The following is an 18,524-nucleotide window of genomic DNA, read 5'->3' on the forward strand; positions in this document are numbered from 1 at the left end:
GCTAGTCGTGTTCAGCGACAGAATTTGATTCCTTCCAACAGTCACAATGTATTGATCACAGGGACACATGCATTGCAAGGGAATCGCACTCGTACTTGGATTCCTCAGGCAGGAATGGGAAGAGGGATTCTCCCAACACCACAGGGCATGAATACTACATCTGCCACATCTAGAAGGGTTCCGACTTGTTTCTATTGCAACAAGAGGGGGCATGTAAAGTCAGAATGTTGGCACAACCCACAGAACAAAAATAATCAGATTAGACGTGAGAACAAGGCAGCAGCAGGGTCAGCTTCATCATCATCTGGATCTAATGTTTCAGCAGACGTACAACAACTCCTCATGACAGCCCTGTCTAAGCTTCATTTGAAACAAAACGAGCAAGGAGAATGGTATGTGGACTCTGGAGCAGCAGCCCATGTTACTGGTGACGCAGGTAATCTCTCTAGTGCTCTCCCTTATTTAGATAAAGGCTCAGTTGTCACGGGAGATGGTTCCCATCACACAATATCACACATTGGAAATGTACAAATTTCTATGGGCTCTTCTTCGATTCCATTAAAGAATGTTCTTGTTGTTCCAAGTGTCCAGAAAAATATTATTTCAGTGTCCAAGCTTATTGATGATACTCAATCCTCTGTTGAATTCACACCCTCTTCTGTTTATGTCAAGGATGCTCGAACCAAGAAGACATTCGCTGAGGGCACTCGCAAAGGAGATATGTATGTCCTTGAAGGAGCTCCACAGATGTCAAAATCTCACCCTTCCGATTCATGTTCTCCAAGTCATAGTGAAGTCAATGTCACAGAGTATAATAAACCATCCATTTGGCATGGTCGGTTAGCTCATTGTAGTCAATCTTTTGTTCGAAGTCTTGTTGCAGACGGGCTCTTAGCTAAGTCCAGTCTGAGTTCTGTCAGTGAGTCCAGCATGTGCTCGAGTTGTCATATCTGTAAGAGCCATGCCCTTCCTTTTCAATTAATAAATAAAAGAGCTCCAAAGGTTTTTGACACCATATATTCTGATGTTTGGGGGCCTGCTCCAGTTCCTTCTTCTTCTGGGAGTAGATACTATGTCATTTTTGTTGACTCATATTCCCGATATACTTGGATCCATTTCATGAAACACAAATCAGAAGTTTTTCGCCTATTCACTCAATTTCATGCCTTAGTTCAAAATAAATATTCCAGTAATATTGTGCATTTTCAATGTGATGGTGGTGGTGAATTTATTTCTAATGAATTTACTGAGTACTTACTAGATAATGGGATCACTAGACAAATTTCATGTCCGCATACACCTCAGCAAAACGGAATTGCTGAAAGGAAACATAGGCATATTGTTGAAAGTGCACTTAGCATGATGCATGAAACAGACTTACCTATGACATTGTGGACCGAGGCTTTCCATACGGCTGTACATGTTATAAATCGATTGCCATTGGCTTTGCTTGATGGAAAATCACCATTTTTTCTTTTACACCAAGAGCAGCCACGTTATGAGGAGTTGCGCGTTTTTGGATGTGTGTGCTATGTGCATGTTGATGTTTCCTTGCGAAACAAATTTCAAGATCGTGCTGTTTTATGTAGATTTATAGGGTATGCAGAAAATTACAAGGGTTATAGGTGTTACAATCCTAAAACTGGACGTGTACATATTTCACGGCATGTTGTATTTGATGAGAACAGGTTACAGGATCCCAAGGCTACTTCTGTGACACTCAAGGACAAAAATGAAGTTTATGATACTTGGCTTCATGCTGAAATCTTAAGACAAGGGGCAGCAATGTTGACTGAGCACAATGAGCAAGTTGTTAATGAGCCCGAGACATCTGTAAGTAGTTCCTTGAGCAGCACTACTTCCTTGGACAGCATGCCTTCATCTTCTCAGCCCAGTGAGCCACCTATGCATAATCGGTTCTCAGGCCTGGTGTATTCTAGGCGATCAGTTCCTACTGCAGTTCCACGCCAATCACAACGCGTGCGACATCCTATTGATAGATGGGTGAGCTATAACAGTTTTTCTTTGGATTTTCAGCTGTTTATGACAGAAGTCAGCAAAAAGGTGGAACCAACATCTTATCACAATGCGAGTAAGGAAAAATGTTGGGTTGAAGCTATGAATGAGGAAATGGCAGCCTTGCATGAATGTCAGACTTGGCAGATTGTCCCTCGTCCAGCTGATAAGAATGTTGTGGGATCCAAATGGGTTTATAAACTGAAATATAAACCAGATGGTAGCATTGATCGGTATAAAGCACGACTTGTGGCGCGCGGTTTCACTCAGCAATATGGGGAAGATTATGATGAGACATTCAGTCCAGTCATCAAGATGGGAACAATCCGTGTCATTATTTCTCTTGCAGTCTCGTATGGATGGCCTCTCTATCAGTTAGATGTCAAAAATGCTTTTCTTCATGGAATTCTTAAGGAAGAGGTATACATGGAGCAACCTCCCGGCTACACTACTCATGATTCTCAAAAATGGGTTTGCAAATTACACAAGTCTCTATATGGGTTGAAGCAAGCTTCTAGGTCATGGTTTGATCGTTTTTCTCATCACATACAACAAATTGGTTTTCTCCGAAGCTCTCTCGATCACTCTTTGTTTATCTATCGCACTGGAGAAGCTACCACCTGGTTACTTATCTATGTTGATGATATTGTTATAACTGGGAATTCTTCTTCACATATATCTTATGTTAAAGGTATGTTGAAGCAAGAGTTCAAGATGAAGGATCTGGGAGAATTACGATATTTTTTGGGTGTCGAACTTGACAGGACAAATGATAGTTTGACTCTTACACAGCACAAGTATACCCTTGATGTTTTGGATAGGGCAGGTATGACTAATTGCAAACCCATCACTACCCCCAGTGTTCTGAATACTAAATTGACTGCATCTGATGGAACTGCTGCATATTCCAATCCCACATTCTATCGCAGCATTGTTGGTATGTTACAATACCTTACCTTTACTCGCCCAGACATAGTATATGCTGTAAATCAGATTTCTCAGTTCATGCATGCACCCACTGAAGGACATATGGATGCTGCTAAGCGGATCCTACGGTATCTCAAAGCTACTCTTGGAGATGGACTAGTCTACACCAAATGTTCCAATGTTTCTCTTGGACATAGCATATATACATATACTGATGCCGACTGGGCAGGCGATCCCGATGACCGACGATCAGTTTCAGGTTTCTGTCTCTTTCTTGATTCTAATCTCATTTGTTGGAGCAGTAAGAAGCAGCGTGCTGTTGCACGATCTAGCACTGAGGCAGAATATAGAGCAATGGCTGCAGGGACGGCTGAAGCGTCATGGTTACGTCATTTACTTGGAGAGCTCAATCTTCCTATTGTTCGGTCATCATTACTATGTGACAATCAAAGTGCGATAAAAATTGCTTTCAATCCCATTTTGCATAATCGCACCAAACATATAGAGATTGATCAACATTTCATTCGACAGAAGGTTGAAGAAGCCGAGATCTTGCCTACTTATATATCTACCAATGAACAGATAGCTGATCTTTTTACCAAAGGTCTCACAGGGCAGCATTTTTGGGATTTGAAGAACAAGTTGTGCATGATCAAATCTCATGCACAACTTGAGGGGAGCTGTTAGCGTATGGGGATCGGGTCTGAACAGACCCGATCCATTCTCCTTATATCCACACGCCTAAAGCTACTAGGCGGTGGCTCTCTTGTAATTTTTTATCCTTTTATGTACAAATCTGTTGTACCCTATTAGGGTTATTCTTTAATTAAAGATTAAGGAACGCAGGGCTAAGTTAAGCCGGCTGCTCCCTTTCCTCCATCGTCTTCTTTCATCCTCTCTTCTCAACATATCTGTTTTGCATACGGAGAGACGAGTACTTTGTGAAGATTCTTACACTTCCAGCGTCCAGTAAAACCCCAAACTCCTTACTGCCTTCGCGCCGATCCTACTCCTTACGCTCCACTGTTCCATTCAGCCCAGCTGTTACATCCTCCGGCAATAGGTGTTGCAGCTTCTTCGAAAGGCAGGTAACCCACGGCTCCTACTCTTCACTACTGTCCACCCACCAGACTTGTTCATATTCATGTTTCCTATTCATTTCTCACCTTTTAGATATAATGGCTGACAAGGGAAAGGCAATTTCAAGTGCTTCTATGTTAATAAGTTCTACCAGTAGTGTCAATCTTGATTCAAGTGAAACAATAGATCAGGCTCAACCACTTTGGAAACTTATATCAAAAGGAGAAAAAACTCCCGATGGTGGAAGCAACACAGGATTCAAACGTAAGCTCTGCAATGGCTGATTCACTGGTTCATATACACGTGTTAAAGCACACTTCTTACACATTTGTGCCCAAGGAGTCAGATCAAGCCCAAAAGGTGATGAAGCTACATTGAGAGAATTGAAAAAAGAACAGGAGGCAGCTGAATTGAAGAAAAATTTAGGTAAATCAAATGAACTTTTTGTTCCTTTGACTATTGAACAAAGTGTTGATATGTGGAAGAAAAGAAAATTGGGTTTGGAAGGCAACAAAACAACAGAAGAATCACTCAGAAATATGAGTAGAGCAGAAATGGATAAAAAAAATAGCTAGATTCTTTTATGCAAGTTCACTTCCATTTACTTTAGCCAGAAGTCCTTGTTAGAAAGATATAGTTACATCGTTGGCTAATTGCAATCTAGCTGGTTATGTGCCTCCAAGATCAAACAAATTGAGAACATTACTTCTAGCAGAAGAGAAAGCAACGGTTGAGAACTTATTAGAAATGAGAAAATTTGCATGGAATGAACATGGCAATGTTATCACTGCCGTATCGTATCGTGTATCGGTCGGGCCGACCTATACACCGTATGTAAATGTATCGTAACATATCATAAAATTAATTTTTTAATTTGTAAAAAATATTAAAAAATAAAAAAAAATCTAAAATATAAAAAAAAAATCCGAAAAAACTATTAAAAATCAGAAAAATTCAAGAAAAATGTATTTGAAGGAACATTCATCATTCATGTATATGAATTATGAAGTATGAACTATGAAGTATGAAGTATGCATATGAACAACACATTCCAAAATAAGAAATCAAACATTCAAAAATCAAAATAACATACTAAGCAGCCTAAGAGTATTCAATTACATCACAATTCATAAGTTCAGAAGTCAAAACTCAAAACATATTGACATAGTTTTCAAAACTCAAAACAAAAAGCCTCATCAATCGTCATCTGCATCATCATCTTCATTCTTCATCATCATCTTCATTTTCTTCATTAAGTGCTTCTTTTATCCCCTCTGTTGCAAATGGAATGTCACCAACATTCCATTGCTCCCCCCCAGCCTCTCCTTCTTCAATAATCTCAGTTGTTCCTTCAACGTTCAAAAAATCAAGATCGTCCTCATCAAGTATTGCAGATGGTTCTTCTTCAACCCAAGAATCTAATATATCAAAATGGTCAATGAAGATAGGATCATATTGAGTGTGATGCTTCCTCGTAGATGTTGTTTCTTGTTGCCTAAGAAGAGAAAAATTTAACAAATTGTTAGAAATTAAAATATATATTAGAATTTGCTATTTTGTAGAACAAAATACAAATGTTTACCTTTGTCTCAACTTCATATTATAACGAACATAAACAAGGTCATTCAACCTGTTATGTTCTAGCCTATTCCTCTTCTTACTATGGATGTGTTGAAATACACTCCAATTTCTTTCACATCCAGTTGCACTACATGTTTGGCTGAGGATTCTAATTGCAAGCTTCCTTAATTCTGGGCAATCAGGCCCAAACCTTTCCCACCACAAATCTAATAACAGATGGAAAGTAAAAATGAGATAGAATACAAATATGAGAAGGTAGAATAGAAGCTAAACAACAAAAAGTATAAAGTCTCTTTTTCTAATACCTGGATGCATAGTTGTCCTGCATCGAACTGCTGTGTCTCTCGCCATGGTACCAGAAGCCGTATCATATTTGTTGATCGACATATGGATAGCGTCTTGTTCTTGGCGATCACTTACTAATACGTCAATACAATCCAACATGCCATACTCAACCTCTCTGTCCTTCTTAAAAGTGGGAAGATATCTAATAGTAGGATTTAGGTAGTAGGTTGCTGCATGAAGTGAGCGATGAAGTTGTCCAGACCACCTTTCATCTATAATCTTCCATATAGGCATGTACAACTTCTTTTTTCCCTTCATATTATCTCTAATGGCCTCCTTGGTTGTGTCCATAGACTCATATAAATATCCAATAGAAGGTCTATCTTCACTATCAACTAATCTGAGGACTTTCACTAGAGGTACACAAATCTTCAATAGCTGCACACATGATTCCAAAAGTCAGCATCGAAGATGGTATCCACAACTGTCGTAGCCTTTCTTTTATAGGCATGTGGATATGCAGCCCAATCATCACTTGAAAACAACTGTCAGAGAGGAGTTCTCTACTTGACTATACCCTGCATAGCCAAAACATTTGTAGCAAACCGTGTTTGTGCAGGTCGAATCAATTCAGCCCCATTTGTGAATTTCCTCATCAAATTCAAGACATAAGCGTGATTATAAATAAACTTTGTGATTTCTTGGCATCTATGAACTGTCAACTTCATATCATCTCTTTCACCTAGATCCTGAAGCATAAGATTTACACAATGAACAGCACATGGACTCCAATAAAATGTCTCATATCGTGCTGCTAACATTTCACCTGCAGCTTTATAATTTGCTGCATTATCAGTGATAAATTGCACAACATTTTCAGGCCCAACTTCTTGTATAACTTTATCAAAAACCCCAAACAAAACATCAGCAGTCTTAGGAGTATCAGACAAATTTTAAGAACATAGTACCAAGGGGGCAATATACAAGAAAGTTTACCAATGTTCTGTTCTTGATGTCTGTCCACCCATCTGTCATTACACTGCATGTTGTAGCTTTCCAGCTCAATTTTAGTTCATCACAATATGTCTTGACATCTCTAACTACATTGTTGAGAATTTTACCTCGCAATTTATGAAAAGAGGGCATTTTATACCCTCGGCCTACACTAGCAATCGCATCTACTATAGGCTGAAAATGATAAGAGTTTGCTACATTGAAGGGAATGGATGCATCATAGAACCACCTTCCTATGGTTTCATCTGCTGCTTCAACAATATCTTTTGATTGCATGGCTATACGAATCTCAGGCTGAGCACCAACAGCAATATAATTGGGAAAAAAATTCTTGATCGAACCAGACATATTATTCGACCTCATAGTAGGTACTCTACCACCACCAGTACGACCATGACTCCTACCACGTCCTCGTGAAACTGAACTTGTACTTGCACCTCTTCTTTTTCTGGTTGCAGTTGCAGAAGAACCACCACCATGCATGATGCCTTTCCCTTTATATGTTCCCAAACTGACACCAACATCTCCTTCTTCAAGGTGAACATCTTCACCTTCACTTTCATCCTCTTCATGTGGGTCCCCATATCCTTCCTCTGCATCTTGCATTTCCTTTTCAATCCTATTTGCTTTCACTACATTAAGAAGCCCCATACACTGGTGCTTTACATACGCTGGCAATGGGTTCTCTTTGGAGCCAGTGCAAGCAGCCACATCGCTGTGTGTACCAGCTATATGGTTTTTAAAGCGAGAGATCCCTCCTGATATGATTTGCTTACAATAATTGCACTTAACTCTTAACCTATCTTTGGGATTTACCCTTGTACACCACTGCCATGCAAAAACATACAAATAAATGTAGGAAATAAGAGAAATGAACGATTCAATGGAAAAAATGAGTTATTTCTTACCTTCTTGGTGTTAGAAAACAAAAAACCCTCTTCCTCCAAACTTCCCGCCGTCCCAAGGCTTCCCACAACGAGAAATAAAGCTTCTTCACTGGCAAATCTTGATGCAACTCTCCCTCCCACGTCTCTTGCAATGTTTAGAAAGAAGAGAAGAGAGAGAGCGTCGGTTTTTAAAAAAGAATACACAAAGAAGGGGCCGTCGGGCCCCTTTTTAGTTTTTATACCGTATCGTGCGATACGGGGGTATCGCCCGTATCGTACTATACGGACCCTGTATCGTACGATACGGGCAATACGTGTACGATACGCACGCGTATCGCCAATTAATAGTGTGACGTATCGTTACGCTTGATACAGACGATACGTATCGTACGATACGCGTCCGTATCGTACGATACGGATAACATTGGAACATGGAGTATCTATCGTTTCTGATGGATGGACGAACGTACAAAGGCAACCATTAATAAACTTTATAGCTTATTCACTTAATGGTCCAATTTTCCTAAAGTGTGTTGATGCATTTGAGCAATATAAAGATGTCGAATATTGAAGTCATTGTTCACAAAAGTGATCAAAGAAGTTGGTGAACATGTAGTGCAGATTGTTGTTTAGAGAGGTAGAGAAGAAGGAGAAGAAGAAAACGTGAGGAGGAAAGAGAGTAAGGAGCAATCTACTTGTTACGTCTGCTCCCTTTCCATAATTCTTGCTTGAACCAAGTCTCTAATGTAATGACAATCAACTTCGATATGTTTGGTCCGTTCGTGGAAAACCGGATTATTTGCTATGTAAGTGGCCGCTTTATTATCACATTGCATTTTTATAGGCAATTCTATCTGTATTCCAAGACCTTCTAGCATGGCTCTCACCCAAGTGATTTCAGTGGCAGTTTGGGCCATGGCTCGGTATTCTGACTCTGCACTTGACCGAGCAACAACAGCTTGCTTTTTACTTCTCCAAGAAACTAAGTTACCACCAACAAAGATACAAAATCCCGTAGTGGACTTTCTATCATCAATAGAGCCTGCATAATCTGCATCAGAATAAGCTTCTATCTGAAGTGAAAACTTCTTCTAAATAATAGACCCTTTCCTGGAGAACCTTTTAGAAATTTCAATAATAGCATAGCTGCATCCCAATGAGCTTTTCTTGGCTTATCCATAAACTGGCTTAGTTTTCCCACAGCACAGGATATATCGAGTCTAGTAATGGTTACATATAGTAGCTTTCCAATCGGAGACCGATATGATTTGCTATTAACAGGTTCAGATTTATCATCATATAAGTGAATACGAGAATTCATAGGAATAGATGTCGGTTTTAGTTCCAGTCATACCTGTCTCTTGTAGCAAATCAAGAAGATATTTTATTTGGGAAAGGACTAGACCTTCTTTACTTCTTGCTACTTCTATCCCCAAGAAGTAACGTAGAGAGCCAAAATCTTTAGTAACAAAGTGTTGTTGGAGATACTTCTTTGTGTCTTGTATTTCTTGTTCACAGTCACCAGTTAAAATAATGTCATCCACATATATCACCATAACAACCATACCTCTTGAGGTTCTTTTTATGAACAATGAATGATCTAAAGGAGATCTACGAAACTCAAACTTGGACACAATATCACACAACTTCTGAAACCATGCTCTGGGACTCTGTTTCAAACCATATATAGCCTTATTTAACAAACATACCTTGGTACATGTTAGATTTAGGGTGTCGAAGTATAACCCACGTCCAGATTGAGCAAAGGAAAGATAAGAGAGAGAGTAGGAAAAGAGAAATGAGGAAGGGAGGTAAGTATTCACATTCTCACACAACCCATTTATATAGTGATCCTTCTACACAACTTACATGAATCTAGAATGAAACAATCACAATAATCTAGAGCCTAGAGTGAAGCAACACAATAATCTAGAGCCTAGAGTGAAGCAACACATTAATCTAGAGCCTAAAGTGAAGCAACACAATAACCTAGAGTCTAGAATAAAACAATTACAAAAATTACAATCATAACCCTGCCTAGATAAATGCGCTCAGACATGGTTAGACATGTTGGATCTGGATCAGATCAACATCTTATCATCCTCCCTCAAGTTGTACAATGGTTTTGCACCATGTACAACTTGCCTTTTAGAAACCAGAATCGTTGCTTCGTTAGCCCTTTTGTAAATAAGTCTGCAACTTGTTCATCTGTGCGAACATAAATAGGCTGAATCTCCTTGTCTTCCACCTTTTTGTCTAATAAAGTGTTGATCAATCTCAATGTGCTTTGTTCGACCATGTTGTATGGGATTAAAAGCAATGTTAATAGTGCTTTGATTATCGCACATTAACATTGACGTTTTAATCTTTTCTCCAATGTCTTATAGCAAATGTCTAACCCATGTAACTTCAGCAGCGCCTGCAGCCATGCATCTGTATTCAGCTTCAGTGTTGGATCTTGCCACCGCCTTTTGCTTTCGACAACTCCAAGACACAAGATTATGTCCAATGAAAACACAAAAACCAGCAATGGACTTTCTTTGATCGGGATCTCCATCCCAATCTGCATCTGTGAATGTCATAAGTTGATGTCCAGCAGTTATATTTTCACTCTTACCATCAACTAAGCCATCTCCTGTTGTCTCTTTTAGATATCTTAATATTCTTTTGATAGCATCCATGTGAGTATCTCTAGGTGCATGCATAAATTGAGATACTTGATTCACAGCATATATAATATCTGGTCTAGTGAATGTAAGATATTGAAGTGCCCCAACAACACTTCGATATTGTGTAGGATCTTCATATAACTCTCCATCCTGAGCACTTAGTCTTTGATTTAGAATACTAGGAGTTCCAACAGGCTTACAATCAGACATACCTGTTTTTTTCAACAGATCCAATGTGTATTTCTGTTGTGTCAATGTGAGGCGATCATTGTGCCTATCAATCTCCACTCCAAGAAAAAATCGTAAATCACCAAACTCTTTCATTTTGAAGTTTTGCATCATCAAAACTTTAACTTTTTCTATGTGTTTTTCTGAATTGCCTGTGATAACAATATCATCAACATATATAAGAAGTAAAGTAAATATTTTTCCTTTCGATAGATGAAAAGAGAGTGATCTAGAGGACTTCTCCGAAAATCACTTCCTTGAATCTTGCAGGAGAAACTGTCAAACCACGAGCGTGAGGCCTGTTTGAGTCCATAAATAGATTTTCTTAGTTTACAAACCCATGCATGAGAATCTCCTTCCGTATATCCTGGAGGTTGTTCCATATATACTTCCTCCCTCAAATCACCATGAAGAAAAGCATTCTTCACGTCCATTTGATGTAGTCTCCATCCATATTCAACTGCCAATGATATAATCACACGAATTGTTCCCATTTTGATCACAGGGCTGAATGTTTCATCATAATCTTCTCCATATTGTTGTGTGAAGCCTCGTGCCACCAATCTTGCCTTGTATATTTCTATACTGCCATCAGGTTTATATTTAATTTTATAAATCCATTTCGAACCTACTACATTCTTTTCTTTGGGTCTAGGAACAACTTTCTATGTCTCACATTCATGTAATGCATCTATTTCTTCATTCGTAGCCTTGATCCAATGCGACGACTTGGATGCTTCCTCAAAAGAAGTAGGTTCATCTCGTTTTATAACTTGAGACATAAAGAGTTGAAAATCTAAGGAGAAATTATCATAACTTACCCATCTATGAATCGGGTGTCGCACTCGCACAGATCTTCTAACAGGCTGATCATAGACTTCAACGTGGGAAGAGGTCGGATTGTCATCTCTCCTTTTTTGACGAGTATAAACCTGTCCTGAAAATCGACATGAAGCATTGTTTTCTCCTTCTTTCATAAGCTGGAACAAGTTCTTTGTTTCCTTCTGTTTGTATGATATCTGAAGATCCTGTCTCATCATGTGGATGTGATTCTAGACTGCCTCCTGCAAATAACTCAGCACTTACCCAAGGATCATATGATTCCACGGGTTGAGAATTCTTAGTAGAAATGTTAAAGTTGTGTTCATCAAACACAACATTTCTCGATACTTTGATGCGTCTGGTTGTAGGGTCATAACATCTGAAACCTTTGTATTCATCTGCATAGCCAACGAACCTACACTGCATTGCTTTGCTATGAAATTTATTTCTCAATGACGAGTCAATGTGAGCATAGCACACACATCCAAAAACCCTTAAATCGTTGTAGTTTGGATTTCGACCAAAAAGAGTGAAGGAGATTTTGAATCCAAAACTGCCATAGGCAGACGATTTATTATATGCACAACAGTGTGAAAAGCCTCCGTCCATAAAGTAATAGGAGTATTGTTATCATGGATCATACTCATACCACTTTCCACGATGTGATGATGTTTTCGTTCAGCTACACCATTTTGTTGTGGGGTGTATGGGCATGAAATCTGTCGAGTTATCCCATTTTCTCGTAAAAAGCTAATAAAGTCATGTGAAGAATATTCTCCCCCACCATCACAATGGAAATGCACAACTTTAGACGAGAGGGGACCCATCGGGCGACGCTGGGCTTGGGCGTTGATATCGGACAGAGCGTCGTGTGCGTCGGGCGTTGAACAGAGTCAAGCAGTAACAGAAAACTCCGTGACAAATGAGTACCTCCAGACGAAGGCGAACAGCCAGGGAGCCTCGGGCGACAGCAATGGAGCACGGAGTGGCGGGCGATGATGGTCGTTGGTCAACGAGCGAAGGAACTGGCAGAGGCGACGTCGGGCGAAGGAGACACCACCATAGACTCCACCGAGAGAAGACGACAGCAGAGAAAGCGAGCAGCAGTCTCGGGCAAAGCTCGCGAAAGATGCACCGTTGGGCTGGGCACAGCAAGTTCCGTCGGGGTCCACCAGAACTTCACAGGGACCGAAAAAACACTCACCAAATAGAGTCGATGGTTCTTCGCCAAATCTGAACAGTGATCTCAAAAACTATTTGGCTCTGATACCATGTTGAAATAGTAAAAGCGTAAAGAACAACTGATGTAACGTGGAAAACCCTCAACAAGAGGGAGAAAAAACCACGGGTGAGGAGGTCGGTGCCCACTAGCCGCCAGACACTCTCTCTCTTAATTCTTCATTAACACACAAGATTAGGGTTTACAATGGTATAAGTATGCCCAAACCAAGACACACTGGATCGGGTCCGGACCCGGACCCAAACACCAAGATCCGTCAACATCTACTCTCGGCATCCCTCTTTTGATTATGGGCCTTCGGCTTCTTCTCCTCTGGAGGTCAGTATTACAGATTCACTTGAAGTTACCACATCTATGTAGGTAGGATGATGATATAAATATTCTAAGCACAGAAGATGACCACCTTATTGCTCTACTAAAAGGTAATGCCAGTGCACTTTTGCATATTATATCTAAGTTCGTAACAACAGAAAGACTTGGCAAGAATATGCAAATAGATCTAAAGTGGAAACTTGCCATGCAAGAAAGGATGGACGCATTGATATTCAGAGCTATGTCCTGGCCGCCAGGCAAAGCCTAGCGCCTAGGTGGGCTTAGGCGAGCCTAGGGAAAAAAAGCAACCAATTTTTTTTTATTTTTTGAGTCATGTTAATATGTCAAATTATTTTGATTAACTATTACTAGTATTTGAAATGTAGAGAGTAGTAATATAACAAGCATAACAAACTTACACAATAAAAAATTAATTGTTGAGTTCATTGAATATGCAAAATGAATAGAAGAAGATTGACATTACTCATTAAATGTAATCTTATACAAGAAAAAAAAAACAAATCTAATATTTAGAAAAAGGAATGCAAATCCAAAAGAAGGCTTTAAGTTTAATCCATCTGTACTTAAAGAAATACATAATATAATAAAAAATACTAACAGTACGTAATAATGTACATATGAGTACACAACAGTAACAATACATATAATTACATAATCATACTAACGTATACATACAACAGGTATCACAATTCTACATATTAACAGCCTAACAGTATATACATAATAATAGGTTGATGAAATACTATATAACAGGTATAACAGACTGTACATAACAGTGTATATATATATATATATATAACATGCATTACAAAACATATAACAAGAATAATAAATTATATTGCGACACAATTTAACATAATAGAATACACATACAAGTTTATAACAGGTATAACAAATTAACAATACAATAGCTATATGATATAAGTACATAACATAACCAGACTAATGTATACATATAACAGTTATGAGGTATCACAATATTATATAACAGACTAAGTGGCTAACAGTATATACATATAACAGTATGCATAGAATACATAAAAATACATAACCAATACAAAATAAAGTACATAACAATATATTACTCAATTTTAATTGAAAGGGAACGTGACTTTTTACTTCCCATGGACTAGGCAAGTTGGCGCCTAGGCCAGCCTAGCACCAACACATTTCCCATCGTCTAAGTGGTGGAATTAGGCGATAGATATGGACTCACGCTTAGTCCATGCCTAGGCAAGGCCATAACAACTTAGATCCAGAGGCACATGGGAGCTAGTTTCTCCTACACGATGCAAAATATTGTTGGATGCAAATGGGCTTTATCATCAAATATCATATGGCATGGTAGAGAGATAATAAAGCCTGCCTAGTAGCTAAAGGATATACTTAGACTTATGGTATTGACTTCTTTGAAACATTCTCCCCTACTGCCAAGTTAAGTACCATTCAAATTATAACTATGACCATGCATTACGATTGGTATATGTCTCAACTTTATCTGAAAAATGCATTTTTTTTCTGGTGATTTCACCAAGACTGCCTATATCTAGCAATCACCTGGGTTTGAAAGATAGGGGGAGTGTGAGAATGTACGTAGATTGCGAAAAGCAATATAATGACTCAAACAAAGTCCTAAAGCATGGTTTCAAAACTGTATGAAGTGATGTCTATGTTTAGGTTTCAAGAATCTCCATCGGATCATTCATTGTATACCAAAAGGAATTCAAATGGTATAGTGATAATGGTGGTGTATGTTGATGATATTATCTTGGTCGGCAGCTATGAGGAAGAAATTGCTCAAATCACAGAATGCCTACAGAAGCACTTCACTACCACTGATCTTGGCCATCTTAGCACTTCTTAGTTATAAAAATTGCAAGTAGTGAAGGTATAGTTCATTGCCAGAGGAAAAAATTTCTTGATCTGCTGCAAGAGATAGAGATGCTTCAAAAAACTTATTCATTTGATGTTATGGCCTATATGCATGCTGACTATGTTGGATCAGTTGAAGGTAGGAAATCCACTTCTAGATTTTGCATCTTTGTTAGGATTTTTACTCGGAGAAACAACAAGTTGTCAGTGATGGCAAGATCGAGTATAGAGTTATAACCCAAACTGCAGAAGAGATGATTTGGATAAAGACAATGTTTGCTATGTTAAGAGCTCAAGCTTCTCTTCCAATGAAGCTGCTATGTGGCAACAAAGCAAGTACATATACTGCCAAATAAATGATCAAACATACAGAGATCAATTGTCACCGCATTAGAGACTGGGTCCAGGCTGGAAACAACTCTACCATTCATGTGTTTTTTGAAGATCAAGTTGTTGGCGTGTTCGCTAAACCTCCACCTATCTCCGGGTTTCTCTAAAATGTTGTAACAAGCTGAACATGTTAGATATATACAGTCCAGCTTGAGGGGGAGTGCTAAGAGAAAATAAAGGACCGTAGGTTCCTACTTTAAATCCCCATGAAAGAAAGCACTTTTTTACATCAAGTTGGTTGAGTGACCATCCATATTCAATAACAAGGGCAAGAATAATACAGATGGTACACATTTTACGATTGGGCTGAAAGTCTTATCATGATCTTGTCTGCTTGCTAGATGAACCATTTAGTAGCAAGCTGAACCTTGTACCTCTGGACACTTCCATCTGGCTTATGATTTATCTTTACACCCATTTATAGCCACCACAACATTGTTGTGCAGTTGTGTGGTGGTTTAATTCTTGTGTGATGGTTTAAGTACTCTATTTCCTAAGGGCCACATTCATGGAAGGCCTCTATTTCTTCATCCATAGCTTCCACCCATTTCCTGGAGTTGGCAGCTTGACAGTACATGACATGTTCGTCGTTCTTTTCTATTACAGCCAAAGACAGCTGAAAATCAAGAAAAAAAAAACAATACTATAACTCACCCATCAATCAATAGGATGATGTGAAGATCTGGATCATTGTACAGGAGAAGTGCGAGAAGAGAAAGAAGTTGAAGGATCTCATGAGTGGGTCCAATCATCGAAGATGAGTCCTCTTGCTCCTCATGGGTGTAAGTGATACTTTTAAATACTCCTCTCGCCCCTCATGGGTGTAAGTGATACTTTTAAATACTCCTCTCGCCCCTCATGGGTGTATGTGACACTTTTAAATACTCCTCTCGGCCCTCATGGGTGTAAGTGATACTTTTAAATAGAAAAAGCAGAAAAGTCAGCATAAACCTAGCTTTGATACCATGAAATAATTCTGAATATCAAATCTTAGTTGCCCCAACACACTCTAGATCAGCAGAAAAGCAACAAAAGAAAGAAATGCAGTCAAGCGGCCACAGTAGCATAAACAGCCTCAACCATAACTTTCCTTTTATATTTTAATTGTTACATATTACATGGACAAAAGGTCCCTAAGACAAAGTAATTCACAATACATGGATGAGCTAATTCTGCATGTCCAATATCAGATATATTTGGACCTGAACAAATTTTGTCCAGACCCAATCACATCAAAATGATTTATAATCTTATCAAGGTCACCTCAAAACGCCAAAGAATCTGAAGCATCCATTCCATCTCAAACAAATGCACCCCTCTATGGGCCATGTTCATTAACCTTCTTCATGGACTACTTCCTGAAATCCCGCAGAACCATAAACAAATGCCCCCTAAGGAGCTTTCATACAGGCATTTGGTATAGTTGTGAATCTAACCTGGAAAGGAGGCCAAAATTTTGTTGATATAATTGTTGCATCAAACAAATCCATTGACACTTCATTTTCCGGTTCACATGTCCCTATCAAACCAATAAGAACAGTTTAGATGCAAGATTCAGTAGGAAAAAACGAAATACTGCTAATCTATACCAAAGAATAACACGTTTAACAGCTACCTTTTTTAGATGACTTTGCTAAATCTTCCTTTATACTGGAATTCGTTCTCTTAGAATCTCTTAGATCATTTAGCATAATCTCGCATTTTTGCATGCTACTCTCTCCAAAATGTATCTGGAAAAAAAATGCCCTTAAAATTTCCACAATCACCATATCTTGGAACGAAGCCAACTAAAATGTATGCAAGAAAAAAGGAAAAAGACAATAAAATGAAATGCATGGTTCTGAATATAAAATTTGCAAGTTTCATGTGTTACTGACAAAAAAAAATCTTCAAGGCACAAAATACAAATGTCACAACCTTAAGGAGTTCCAATGTGCGAATCTCTGAATCTATATCATAGTCCAATTTATTTAGAAGCTTCTCAGCCAACATGATGTGATACTGGTTCACAAGTTGATCTTTTGAGCCAATGATGCTCACCAACATTCCTAGAATATCAACCTTCCTCCCATTTCGGACACCCTTCAATGGATCAGCCTCTATAGGATCAGGCTCCCAGCTAAGTGAGAGAACAAAAGAATTATCAGTGCAAGTGTGTTGCCAATAGAGAATAAAAATTAAAGAAAGTTAAACTCCAAAGAAGACCTCAGGCTAGCTGTTTGTGCCAACATTTGACAAGACAAATAATAATGTAAACTCATACCTTTGAGCATCAGCCCACGCTTGTTTATCATCTGAATTAAAATCATTGTCATGGTCAGATATCTCTAGATTATCCACATTTCTGTTTAATTCTTCAAGAAGGCTGTCCCCAGCACCCCCTGAACCATTGGTACCTCCTCCAGTTCCATCAGTGAGCATATTTACAATACATTTTATGGTATCCTTTCTGCCTCGCAAATAGTCCCTTATCGGTTCACTCACTGCTTCAAGGAACACACCAGTTGGATCTATCCTACAAAGTGCCTTTATTGTAGAAATATACTGATGCAATATGTCATTTGTCGATGCACCAGCAGTAAGCAAACGGTATCGTAGTGCAGATATGAAAGAATCAATGAGTTTTGAATGCTGGCCAGTATTCTCTAGGCATTGTTTCAGATCTTCAATTGCAGGAGAACTACATAACACATCAGCAGGAGAATGTTCAACATTAACCTCTTAGGAAGGGAAACAAAGAAGCATCAAGCAAAGGTTTGTCAGAAAAACTCAGTATAGGAAATAACGATGTACCACCAAATGAATCTGTCATTGGTACATATGCCTGAAAGAATAAAGACACCAAAACACGATATTGACTTGCATCGCAAGTATATCTCTCACAATGAAAAAATGCAATTAGGAAAGCTAATTAGAGGCACAAGAAAAACCATGAAAAATGCATTACAGAAAGAATGACACTACTTTTGGCATGCAATAAACCACACATAAAGTCTGAACTGCAAGCCTAGCAACAATGCAAGTAGCTCTAAATTGAAGAAAGATTGATTGTTGTAGAAACAGTAAAAGCGAGGGAACGAGAAACGAACACAGATGTAACGTGGAAAACCCCTCAACTAAAGGGAAAAAACCACGGGTGAGGAGGACTGGTGCCCACTAGCAACCAGACACTCTCTCTCA

General features: G+C 38.8%; 1 protein-coding gene across 3 annotated transcripts in view; it reads right to left on the reverse strand.

Moving 5' to 3' along the window:
• Positions 1-18,524, reverse strand: part of LOC116259075 (anaphase-promoting complex subunit 2) — a 79,642-nt gene that overhangs the window by 22,209 nt on the left and 38,909 nt on the right. For all 3 annotated transcript variants that reach the window (XM_031636689.2, XM_031636688.2, XM_050079107.1), the window contains 4 exons: positions 17,608-18,024; positions 17,262-17,463; positions 16,960-17,074; positions 16,781-16,863 (listed from right to left, as the gene is read on the reverse strand). In XM_031636689.2, the coding sequence (XP_031492549.1) occupies positions 16,781-16,863; positions 16,960-17,074; positions 17,262-17,463; positions 17,608-18,024 (817 nt within the window). The remainder of the gene's footprint in view (positions 1-16,780; positions 16,864-16,959; positions 17,075-17,261; positions 17,464-17,607; positions 18,025-18,524) is intronic.

Source organism: Nymphaea colorata, chromosome 8 (genome assembly GCF_008831285.2).
Source record: "Nymphaea colorata isolate Beijing-Zhang1983 chromosome 8, ASM883128v2, whole genome shotgun sequence".
Classification (NCBI taxonomy): domain Eukaryota; kingdom Viridiplantae; phylum Streptophyta; class Magnoliopsida; order Nymphaeales; family Nymphaeaceae; genus Nymphaea; species Nymphaea colorata.